The 13117-nt window shown below is 40.9% G+C and overlaps 1 protein-coding gene across 4 annotated transcripts in view; it reads right to left on the reverse strand.

The window, feature by feature from the left end:
- The window catches only part of EPG5 (ectopic P-granules 5 autophagy tethering factor), a 117567-nt gene that overhangs the window by 36212 nt on the left and 68238 nt on the right, over positions 1-13117 (reverse strand). For all 4 annotated transcript variants that reach the window (XM_047764107.1, XM_047764098.1, XM_047764089.1 and 1 more), the window contains 4 exons: positions 10741-10912; positions 8863-9025; positions 2063-2205; positions 472-628 (listed from right to left, as the gene is read on the reverse strand). In XM_047764107.1, the coding sequence (XP_047620063.1) occupies positions 472-628; positions 2063-2205; positions 8863-9025; positions 10741-10912 (635 nt within the window). The remainder of the gene's footprint in view (positions 1-471; positions 629-2062; positions 2206-8862; positions 9026-10740; positions 10913-13117) is intronic.

A 13117-nucleotide genomic window follows, 5' to 3' on the forward strand; every position in this document is an offset into this window, starting at 1 on the left:
TGACAATGATATCAGAGTTCCCTATGGCTCTGGAGGTTAAGGATCTGGCATTGTCACTGCTGTGGCTCTGGTACAGCTGTGGCCCGGGTTCCATCCCTGGCTTTAGCATGCGGTGGGTGTGGCTGGAGGGTAGAGGGGGCAGGAGATGGGAATAATATCAATCACACAGAGTCACTGTGAGGATGAAATAAAATTATCAAAAAGCATTTTATAAGCAATAAAGACCTTCAGTAATATTGTTAATACCAACCGCATTTGATGGTATTTGACATCTCCCCAAAGACTTTCACATATTGATAATTTAAACCTCTTATATGAAAAGCAGAATTCTATACCAACAATTCAAAGGGGCTTCTGACTTAGGTAAGATCCTGAACTATACTGTAAGTACAGGATCAACCCTGACTATACCTAATGAGGACATTGTAGGGACCTATCATGAATAAGGCTAAAAACACAGGATGACCTTACCTGTCCCAAGATCTCAATGCAGGAGGTAAAAAACTGCCTTGTGGGAGGATGGCGCTGTGTCTCATCACTGACATAATCCACAACAGTAAAGAAGAGGCTGATGCCCACCTTCTGAACCCCGGGGGTGGGCTGGGACTGGTAGGCATTCACTAAGGCCCTGTGGGAAAATGCAGGTAAGGCTACTGGTCTACATTGAGAGAATCCACACTCACAAGTGTTTCTCTGACACTCTACATTTCTCAGGCAACATCCTTCAAAGTCCTCAGAGCCCCATACAAATGTCACTTCAGAAATATTTCATGGAATAACTTCCAACTTAACCCAACAACTTACTTTCAATACACAGAAATGATTTGAAGTGCTCCTGGGAGGCGGGAGTGTCAGCCTTTATTAACATTAAATATTTGCATATTTGCATGTAACTCATGATGTATTACTTAATTTTGTGTGTTCCTGATATAATACATATTTCTAAAAACAAGAACCTCGATTTTTCTAAATTTTAAAATCCAAAATACTGACTTAGGTTGAAGAAAAATATTTTTGTATAGAATAAGACCTCAGAATAAAAGGTATCTCTTCTAATTCTCACTCTTTTTTGAGTTCCCTTCCTAGTAAAAGAAACATCAACCTCTTCTTCACCTTATCTCCTCCTCCTTCCCAGGCCCCTCCTTTCAACCCATGAAAGGTCTCAATGCCCCCATCTACCCCACAATCCTAATCTACCAAGGGATTAGCTACTGGTACTAGAATATAAATTCACTATAAAGTAAAAGGCAGAGTCAACCTCCCCTCTCCCAAGTCAAGTCCTGGTGGCTTTGGGAAGAAAGAACAGAGTGAGAGTAATCCAGGAGCTCCAAGACAACCACAACAACCAAATGCAAGTTGGCAACTACACTTGAGAGCCCTAGTTTTCCTGAGCAATTCCACTGTAAACTTTGCTCAATAATCTGAATTGACAATGATGACTTCCTGAGCAAAAGTGACTTTAATACAGAACTGAAACACTAAATCTCTGCAAGACTGGGAGTTCCCACCATGGCTCAGTGGAAATGAATCTGACTAGTATTCATGAGGATGCAGGTTCAATCCCTGGCTTTTCTCAGTGGGTTAAGGATCCTGCATTGCCGTGAGCTGTGGTGTAGCTGTGATTTGACCCCTAGGCCTGGGAACTTCCATGTGCTGCAGGTGCAGCCCTAAAAAGCAAAAATCAATCAATCAATCAATCAGTTTCTGCAGGATTGAATTCCAATGCAATGTATCATCTCCTAATTCGAGGGTCAGCAAAATTATTCTATGAAGGGCCAGATAAAAAAAATATTTTATGCTTTATGGGCCATAAATCATCACAGCCACTCAATTTTGTCATTGTAACAAAGAAGTCACACACACTAAGTAAATAAATAGGTATGGCTATGATACAATAAAACTTTATTTATAAAAATAGGTGGCATATCAGATTTGGCCCAAAGGCTGCTGATACTTTTACTAATCAATTAGCATCTGAGGGATGCAGTAGCATGTGTGATTACTATCAGTAATATCAGGCTAGCATTTTTAATTGTAATGTTATAATACCCTCGAAACTTACGTAATCAAGTTTTCTGCATGCACGGCAGCTTCCACGATATTAAGTGATGGTGGTTTAGCAGCTTCTGCTTGCAACTGCTTTACTTCTTTTCGCAAAACATGAAGCTGTTGGCTTACTGCTTCATTCTTATGCATACCTTCAAACTAACAAAAATTAAAGTGGTCAACAGACTTACTTGAGCCTACAGGTTTCTAGTCCAGATATTTTATAACAAATACTCTGGATATTTGAATTACTACAACTCCCCTCTTGGTTGAGGGGAGTTCCCATCGTGGTACAGCAAAAATAAATCCGACTAGGAACCATGAGGTTGTGAGTTCGATCCCTGGCCTCACTCAGTGGGTTAAGGATCTGGCGTGGCTGTGGCCAGCAGCTGTAGCTCCGATTTGACCCCTAGCCTGGGAACCTCCGTATGCCACGGGTGCGGCCCTAAAAAGACAAAAAAAAAAAAAAAAAAAAACCAAAATACTCTTGGTTGAACCTGAGAGGGAATGGGGAAAAACATCAAAAAACTATTCAAGAATCTCAGGCTTTTCATGAAAAATCGAACTTGAATTAATTTACCATTGGTTCACAGTCTTTTGTGAGCTAGTTCTATGCCATTTGTGCTTCAATGCTCCAATTCTTATCAAAAGTAAACTGAATGTGTTCCACCACCAAGGCCTGAAGCACTTCAAGCCCATCCTCTGTTGAACTCCCTCCCCCAGAGCTGTAGCCTCCCCAATCCAGAAGCACAAATAATTTGACTCAGAACACTCGGGCTGCAGTCTCATCTGTGCCAAATACAAAAAAAAAATTTTTTAAATTTAAAAAAGAGGATGATGTAAATCTGTTGATAAAACACTTGCTATTTTGAAAGGAAAGAAAGATATACTTATAAAACAAACAACCAAATAAATATAAGATAAAATATGGGAAGTGCTCAAACCAGATGCATGCCTAGAAAAGAGCATCTGACTAATTTAGTGGTTCCAGAAAGCTGGTCTTTGTTAAAATGTTTACTGGTTCTCAGTAAAGATGTGAAAAATAAGGAGAATTTATTGAGCTCTTAAAAAAAAAAATTTATTTCAACTTTAAAAAACTATCCTTTTTTAAGACTATGTCTTTGCCATATGAGGGGTTGTTAATACCATTTTCTCTAATTAATTGATGGTGACCTATATGCTAACTGCTTTGTGCATTTTTAATGTCCTTTTTTGGCTGTGGATAGATGCAGAGAATATCCATGGCCCAGGTTGCAACACAAAGACAGAATCAATGCGGAAGTTGTGGGGAACAGGAGAACAGAGGGACAGCAAAGAGGAACTCAAATCAAGTGGGGGGTCAGGGGCCAAAGAGTACAGTGTAATCACACTGGGGAGAAGGGGGCCCTGTCTTGGGGAGATCTTTCAAGTAGGCTAGGGACCCTGGACTTATCATACAAGCATGGCCTGAAATGCTGAAGAGACCAGAACATTTAGAAAGCAGGAATTTTAGGAGTTCCCATCATGGCTTAGGGGAAATGAATCTGACAAGTATCCATGAGGATGAGGTTTGATCCCTGGGCTCGCTCAGTGGGTTAGGGATCTGGCATTGCCATGAGCTGTGGTGTATGCCACAGATGCAGTTTGGATCTGGCGTTGCTATGGCTGTGGTGTAGGCCAGCAGCTATAGCTCCATTTTGACCCCTAGCCTGGGAACCTCCATATGCCGTAGGTGCAGCCCTAAAAACATCAAAAAAAAAAAGGAAAGCAGGAATTTTAAATCCTACATTCTCTTCACACAGTCACATCGTCTTCCCCAATCACATGGTCACTGCCCACATGGGTGAGCAGTAGGGTCTACATTTTCCCTTACATGCACCTGCCCAAACCCAGGCCTCGGCCACCACTGCAGTTGTTATGGAACCCTTTATTTATCAATAATGTAATGATCTAATTCAAAAACTTATTCAGCTGAAATCCCTTATGTCCTTGTCAGGGTTGTTTTCATAAATTCCAGATCAAAAGCACCCAAAGGGCAATGGTCCTGCTTAATCTGCTTTACAGAGTAGCCCAGTGCAGCACTACTCTGAGAGACAGTACATGGAGCCCCTACTTTTACATTCATGATAACAACTTCCTTCCATAAAACATTGTTAAACAATGTTGTGTTAAATGTCTTTACAATTCTCCTAAGAAATAAGCTGTTATTATGAGTCAAAAAGCAAAAAAAACTGAATATCCAAGAACATATAATGTTAACAATTACTTTAATTTTGATTATTGGAGAAACAAAAGATTAAAAAAGTAAATTATTTCCATTAAACCACATAATGAATCAATACAAATATAATATTTCAAGTCTTTCAAATAACAGGCCATGTTTAATAGCCCAAAATGTCATCAGGAGTACACATAGTCAGCTCTTTGGCCAGATATGTCACCAACCACAATCAGACTGGGTCTTTGAGAGTCACAGCCCTTGGCTGACCTGGAGGGCAAGTGGCCGAAGAGAGGAAAAGAGAATCTGAGTCAAGGGAGGAAGACAGTAAGAAGGGAGGGACGTGGAAAGACAGTGGCTAAGACACCTGGACTGAGAAATTCAGAGAGACAAAACTCAAACCACTGTGCACCTCCAATTTTAAAATTGCCATCCCACGTTGTAGAAACTATGAACACTGGAGAATAAAAGAAATCCAAGTTTAGGGAGGTTTAGACTTTCTCACCAAAAAATATAATTTCCTAGTCTTCTTATTTTTGTTCATTGTTCCCACCATGGTTTTCTTACTGGAACGGAGGTGAGAGAGATTGAATGACTACCAGCTCATAATTACAAGAAGTTGTAGACAACAGAACAAAGCAGCAAGTTGGAAGCCCCCTCCGCTTGAGTCACATCAGATAGACCAGAAATTCAAAGGCTGCACAAAGCATGTGATTCAGCAAGTTGTTGCAATAATGTGAGGCCCTCAGTGGGTCTTTCCCATCTTTCATTTCTAGGAATGAGCAAATTTTTCACATGATAATAAATCAATCCTGGGTTCAGCAAACATGCCCCATAATACCAAAGTACAACAAGAGGAACCTCATTATAAATCAGCCCGTTTCCTCAGGGAATATCACTGAATTATTAGAGCCTTTTATTAGGAGAGCCGACCACAGAAGAGGCACGTCTCACTTCCCATAAAACATCTTTGGCTTTTGTATACATAGTTCAAACATTTGCAAATGGCTGGAAATTTCCAAGGCTTTCTCTCACAGAAAAAGTCTATGAAGCATTAAGCATTTTCATGACATAATTTGAAATCTTTACAAATGAGATGTTGAAAAGTATATTGAAAATACACTTAAAATGTTTTAAATTTGAAATCTAAAATCCATACTTCAAATATAAAATCATTTCACAAAAAGGCGATTTTTTAAAGTGATCCAATCCATGAATTCTCTAATCACTGAAAAAGAATGAATCTTAGACAGTAACTCAGAAAGAAAAGGGTACACATGTTAATTCAAATCGGATCTGACTCTCACGATCAGCTAGTCTACAGAAATCAGAGATGAAACAGGAGAAGCAAATGGCCTGGCCACTTCCCAATACTGAATGGGAAAACATGAGTTTTAAATTTAAATAGATGTGGGTTTGAATTCCAACAGAGCCACTTACTAGCTGTGTGACTTTGGCAAGTCTCCGAGCCTCTCTGAATGTGTTTCTTCATCCTCATTTTGTGAAGCTTAAGTGAGATAACATAAGAAAAGCCCGTACCGTACTACCTGGGATATAAGTTCCCAAGCAAGGAATAAGAAATACTGTGAACAGGGCTGAGAAGTGAAGTAGTGCACTGAAGTCTGACCATCCTTACTGCTCTCCAAGATCAATGCCTAGGAGACGTTCGTATTAAAGTAAAAAGGTAGGTGCAGCAGTGTTTGATTACGTTGAGCTTTTGTATGGAAAGCACTAGGAAGGCCAATTAAGCATTAAATTGGCCAAAGACAAGCAGGCTCAAAAGTGACTGCTGGAGTTCCCATCATGGCTCAGCGGAAACAAATCTGACCAGCATCCATGAAGACGCAGGTTCAGTGGATTAAGGATCCAGCGTTGCTGTGAGCTGTGGTGTAGGTCACAGACGTAGCCTGGATCTGGCATTGCTGTGGCTGTGGTGTAGCCCAGCAGCTACAGGCTCTGATTAGACCCCCAGCCTGGGAACCTCCACATGCTGTTGGTGGCCCTAAAAAAAAAAAAAAAAAAAAAAAAGTGCCACTAGTTTCTAGTGTCTTCCATAGCCAAATAATATCTGCAAAGTTCCTGAAGGTGGTGAAAATCAAGCAGATATGCTTATGAAGAGCATATATCCATCGTTCATTCCTTCAAACACATCCATTCTGTGACAGTGACTATGCAAGGCACTGATGATGTCAACATGAAGAAGACAAGACCCTGGCCCTCAGGTGACTCAAAATCCATTAACAGCTATAGAACTAATGATAAAAAAAAAACAAGTTATAACACAATCTAACAAGTGGTGTGTTTGTGGCTTTCACGGACGGATTCAGGGGTGTTAAAGTGTACCTATCAAGTGTCAAGAGCCATGCTAGGTGGTACAGGCATACAGATGAAGGACAGGAACTCTATTCCCAGAGGTCAGTCTGGTAGGAAGGAGAGCAGGTGACTATGACAGACAGCATTTATGCACAAACTGCAATGAGAGGAGGGGCTATCTCAACCTGACTAGAGGAATCAAGAAAGACCTGAAGATGCTGCCTGAACCAAGGGATGAAGGGACCAGCAGGAGCTCAGAAATGAGCTGGGGAGAACAAAGAACAGCATATGCCTGAGAATGAAGGCATAGAATACAGAAAAGGTCTAAGGTGCTAGAAAACAGAATGTTTAGGGAGTGGGAGAGAGGGGAAATGATGTCACCAGAAAGAGATCAAGAACAGATGACGGTGGGTCCCAAGAGACATCCTACTATTAGACACTAGAGAACCAATGTGGGGTTTTGGCCTGGAAGTGTGATCAGAGTTGTGTTTAAAAAGACAAATTGTGGGAAATTAACTGGATAGGGAGGAAGACTATGGACAGGGAGCCTACTGTGTAAGTTCAGGGGAGAGGTGATGTGGGCCAACCACAGGGCAATGGCAGTGAAGAGAAAGGAAGAGAAATTTAAAGCCATTGCAGACACAGAACCAATATGACTTGGAAAGCAACTAGGGAGTGGGGAGGGTGATGTGGAAGAGATGATACTGATGCCTGACTCTCCATCTTGGGCGTTCCCATGAGCTGTGGCGTAGGTCACAGACATGGCTCAGATCCTGTGTTGCTGCGGTTTTGCTATAGGCTGGCAGTTGCAGCTCCGATTTGACCCCTACCCTGGAAACTTCCATATGCCACAGCTGCAGCCTTAAAAAGCAAAAATTTTTTTAAAAAATCAGAAATTAATTTTGAAGATAATGGAAAAACATGAGTATTAAAAAATTATTTTGAAGAAGACCTTTTAGAAAAAACAGTCTCCTAAGGAGACTGATAAAAAAATACATTAGAACTGTTAAAATGTGGATTGGCACCAAAAGAAAGGAAATTTTTAAAAGACAACCAAGAGTCAGTAAAATAAATTCCCAATTTGTAAAAACTAAAACAGAGAAGCTATTTTGGGGCAAGTGTAGTCAACCAGCACGTAGCACCCACCTCCAAGCCATTCTTTCCTAACTCAGGAGATGCCAACATCACTTGCAGAAAGAGTAAGCATGGTGACTAAGGAATATGCACCCTGCAGCCAGACTGCCTGGGCCTCCTAGTTTTGAAGTCACCAGCAGCATACTCTGGATATGTAACTTAACCTTTCTATGCCTCTTTCTCTCAATCAGAAAAATAAAGATAATAAAAAATTCAGATACCATGCTGTACAGCAGAAAAAATTAATTAATTTTAAAAAATACAGATAATAATGGAGTTCCCATTGTGGCTCAGTGGGTCAAGAACCCAACTAGTATCCATGAGGATGCGGGTTCCATCCCTGGCCTTGCTCAGCAGTTTTAAGGATCCGGCATTGCTAAAAGCTGCGGCATAGGTTGCAGAGGCGGCTCGGATCTGGCATTGCTATGGCTGTGGCTGAGGCTGGCAGCTACGGCTCTGATGCAACCCCTGAGAAGTTCCATATACTATAGGTTTGGCCCTAAAAGACAAAACAAACAAACAAGTCTACCTTTATAGGAGAGGACAAAATAAATTCTGTAAAGTGTTTAGCATAAAGTAAGTGCCATGACATGCTGACTAAGGCTAAACTTCCATTCCGAAGTCCTTACAATGTCACAGACCCAACTTTGGCCTGTCAGCAGGCTGCACCCAACTACTCTGTTTTCCACACGTGCCTTCTACCTTCATCTTCAGGGGCTCCCCACTACCTCCAGCATACAGCTCAAGCTCCCAGGTGAAGTCCAACCTTCCCAATGTGATTTCCTATCACCACTTCTCAAAATAACTGAAACAGGCGGATGGAGCCACTGACCCTTAGATGAAGCCATGGTGACTTCATCCCCACATTCCCTCTAACCGATTCCAAACTGTCGTTGCCAAAACCCTGTAAGGGCCAGTTTGAGGCCCTCTTTCTAAGAATCATCTCAATGATTCCACTTTTAAATTTCAATCTATCTGTTTTTCAGGACTCATCAGCACTTATGGAAATAAGTGATTAGCTCTGTGTGTGTCTTCACTCTCCCCCAAACTGGTAAATGTTTTGGGACATGGATGAGGTACTACATACTTCTTTCCATCTTTCTCAATGATAGAACGATATGAGGAACTCAAACAAAATTCCATGAATTATAAAGAAACTTGCACGATCTTACCTGCACTGTTACAACCGCTGCTCCTTGGCACTTCTTACCACTATTGCCTCTACACTCCAAGTTCAGAGTGGTCTGCTCTTCTCGATTAACATACTGTTTGGGCATTGTGTCCAATAGCTCACTATCCAGGGCAACCTGCTGAGATTCCCGAAGAGCTGCAGTTCTGGAAAACATCATCAGGAGGTTTTAAAAAAATAGTCTTAGGAGTGGTTTCTTGATAAGTGATAAAGGCTTCCAGTTATCCCCAGCCTGCAATAGAGAACAGTAAGACACAAGAGTTCCACAGTTAACAAAAGACCAAAGAGGTGCGTGCCCAGACTTAACCAAACCCTCTCTCTGACAGTCAAGCTAACCAGAAAGTTAAGAAAAGAAGGAAAAGTAGGAGAACTTCTTAGCCAGAAACAAAGCTCCATTTGGAATTTATGTTATATCAACATTCTGATTTTATCATCCTAAAGGGGTGCCTTATTTATGAGTACCAGTGACTTCTTGGGTATCAGCAACTCAACACCGAGATGTGGAAGATCAGGAAAGCTAATTGTTTTACACAAGTGTCAACACTCTTCTAACACTGTGCATTCATTTATTATTATGCTCGCTCACAGATTATAATACATATGCAAGCAACACATATGACCAAAACCAGACACAATTAGACCAACACAATTAGACCAAAAACAGATAGGGAAAAAGGGCCAATAAGAGATTGACTCCAAAGTTTTGCAAAGATAAGTTCTTTTACTTTATAAATAAAAAGATGTACTCCACACACACTCCTCACAGGATCGAAAGGTAGAACCAAAACCTTGAACAGGTGATCATTCTGTTTCCACTGTGAACTCAAAGCACTAAATGACGTTCTCAAAATGTAATCAAGTATCTATGTCAACTTTTAAAAGAATCTGGAGAAGAAGAGAGCAAAGCAGTGACAAAAGAGAGAATATCTCTTTTTTCTTTTCTTTTTTTTTTTTTTTTGTCTTTCTGCCTTTTTCTAGGGCCGCTCCTGAAGCATATGGAGGTTCCCAGGCCAGGAGTCTAATCAGAGATGTAGCTGCGGGCCTATGCCAGAGCCACAGCAACACGGGATCCGAGCCATGTCTGCAACCTACACCACAGCTCATGGCAACGCCGGATCCTTAACCCACTGAGCAAGGCCAGGGATCGAACCCGCAACCTCATGGTTCCTAGTTGGATTCGTTAACCACTGAGCCACGACGGGAACTCCTAGAGAGTATATCTCTTTTTATTCCCTTCTAACACCATCCAGTCTCAGAAGGTTTCCTCAGGAGAAGCATAAGAGAAAATTTAGCTGACACTGCACTGCTAACACTCAGAAATGCCACCACAAGGAACACGTACAGTCTATACAGTCCATGAAAGCACCACATAATTTCGATGTTTAATTAAAAGACTTATGGAGTTCCCGTTGTGGCGCAGTGGTTAATGAATCCAACTAGGAACCATGAGGTTGCTGGTTCGATCCCTGGCCTTGCCTGGGTTAAGGATCAGGCATTGCCGTGAGCTGTGGTGTAGGTCACAGACGTGGCTCGGATCCCGCGTTGCTGTGGCTCTGGCATAGGCCGGTGGCTACAGCTCTGATTAGACCCCTGGCCTGGGAACCTCCATATGCTGTGGGAGCGGCCCTAGAAAAGGCAAAAAGACACAAAAAGTAAAATAAAACAAAAATAAAATAAAAAACTTGTCATGACTTGGTTAACAAAGGCAACCCTCTGAGTCAGTCTGGTCAAATTACCCTCATGGTGAGAAGGTAGCCTTACCCTCCTTAGCCTTCTGGAGGAGGTAGCCCTCTGGCTGCTATTCATCCAGGCTGTCAAAGCAGCAAGCACAGATACACATCCTGGAGGTCTCAGGTCTTACCTGGCCTGCTGCTGTAGCAGGTTCAAGTCTGTGCACAGCAGCTGGGTGGTGTCCTTCTGACTCAGGAGCACGGCTGAGGAAATAACTGGCACAGGAGGCCTCAATGGGTGCAGAACAAGGGGAGGCTGGGGGTCCTCATGCTTCCGCAGGTTACTTAAAACCCTTTCTTTAGCTGAAAAAAAAAAAAAAAAAGCCATTTTACAGAATAATGGCTCCCACTAGGTTATAATGTACTACATACCTAGTCTGTTACATTCATAAAGAAAGCTAAAGACCTGAAGAACAGTTATTTAAATGACCAGATGCCAAAATGAATAGAATAAAATTATCTTTTGCTACCTGCAAGTTTTGAAGAATCACCCACAGGACTAATAATATTCCCACCAGGAACTGGGAGCTCAGGAGCCTGTGGTATGATTAAATAGAATTCCTATCCTCAAAAAGCCTTAATGATAGCTAAAGAGCTACAGTTCACAGTCCTAGATAGCTTTGCATGACCTGCTAAGGTGTTCCGACTGCACACTAGAAAAGATTATCTAATGAATGACTCTAAGAAAGCTTCAGAAAGATGGTAGCCATCTTCTGGACAATGGACTGAGGAAATGGGACAGGTAGACCAGTAAGAATTTAATGCAATCATCCAGATAAACTTCACAGGAATAAGAGAAAGAAGAATGGCCATTAGGAAATAAAATTGAGTGAAAAAATCTTAACATTAGGCCAAGGTTTGAACTGGAGGGCTGAGAGTCGTGTAGTTAAAATGAATAAAGCCCTGGGCATCAGCTTCTACAGAACTTATATTTATGTAATCATACAGTCATTCATTCATTCACTTATTCATTCCCACAAATGAAATCAGGCAACACATAAGAAAAATAAAGGTTAATGAAAGTAAATCTGTACCATGCAGCTCTGCACTAGATGGACTCATAAATGCTTCTATATCTACACTTAGTACAGAGCTGAACACACAGTAGGTGTCCAATAAATTCCTATCTTCCCTTCCTTTGTCTTCACCACACTATACACATACCACACAGCTGGTAGGGCCTGAAGAACATGAAGGAAAATGCTGCCATGTAAGATAACAAAGGTCAGGAGAGGTCAAGGGAATTTCAAGTCAATAAGTCAACAAAGTACTTAAGGGATTACTCTGAATTTCCAAATCATTCAAGATGAAGCATTCAATTTTCTATTCTTGTTAAGAAAAATTAAAGAAAATCTAATAGCCATGACTTTACTTGGCAAAAGATAACTTGTATTGTTTGTAACACAAACAGATGGAATTTGACATTCCAAACAGGTCAAGTTCAGGACTTCCCTTATAGCTGGGGTTTTTCCACTGGAACTATCTATCACTCTATGCACAGAATGTAACAAAGATGGATGTTCACCACCAGATAAAACTAAGTTTCTTTCAAGCAATATTAGGTCATGACTCTGAAGGAAAATGGGGGGCTCTCTTTCCAACCTAAACTAACTTATAAGAAAAAACATGGGCGATCAAAGACAAAAAAAAAAACAAAACAAACAAAAAAAAAACACCTTAATTCAGAGCATATTTAACTAGAAACACAACTCTGGACCACAACTGACAAAAAAAATTATGAAGCCAACAAATTTAAGAAAAAAGAGTTAGTGTCACAAGTTTGCAATAAGCTGTCATGGGGTGCTGAAATTTTTCCAATCACAATCTCAAGTTCAGTTGTTTGATATAATCATCATCTAACCTGCTATCATCTGAAAGAAACTTCTTACTTAAAACCTAGGCCTTAAATTTATTTAGAACTACAATCAGTACTGATCACCAGAAATAAGACAAGATAAGCAGTGACAAGCAAGATCTCTGATGACAGATAGCTCTGCCACTTCCTGGCTTTGTGCCTCGGACAAGATCCCTACCCACCTTATACCTCAGGTTCCCTGTCTGCTCAATGGGGACAAGCCTCGTAGGGTTGTTGGGAGGGCTGTGTCAATGCATATAAAGTACTAGGACAGTGCCTGGAACAAACTAAGGGCTTACTAAATTACTAGCTTGACTCCAGAGAGAACAATCAGCCTTTTAGGGTAGTGTTAAGGCAATGTGAAAGCATTATAGATGGGAGAACACAAACAAAGACACATTCAACAGCTTCCAGATCTATAAACACAGTTCCTCCTCTCATTCAACAAGCTTTCAGAAACAGAAAATGAGAATCCATATGGTTGGGTTGAGGGGAAGTTTTATACCTTCCCCTACATATGTACCTTTCTATACTGTTTATTTTTTTTAATGAGCTCATAAAATTTTTATAATCAGAAAAAAAAAGGAGGGAGAAAGATGTTGCAGGGAAAACTTTCAGAGACTTAGACAAAACCATCCAGCACCTTTATTTAT

The sequence above is a fragment of the Phacochoerus africanus genome, chromosome 2 (genome assembly GCF_016906955.1).
Source record: "Phacochoerus africanus isolate WHEZ1 chromosome 2, ROS_Pafr_v1, whole genome shotgun sequence".
NCBI lineage: Eukaryota > Metazoa > Chordata > Mammalia > Artiodactyla > Suidae > Phacochoerus > Phacochoerus africanus.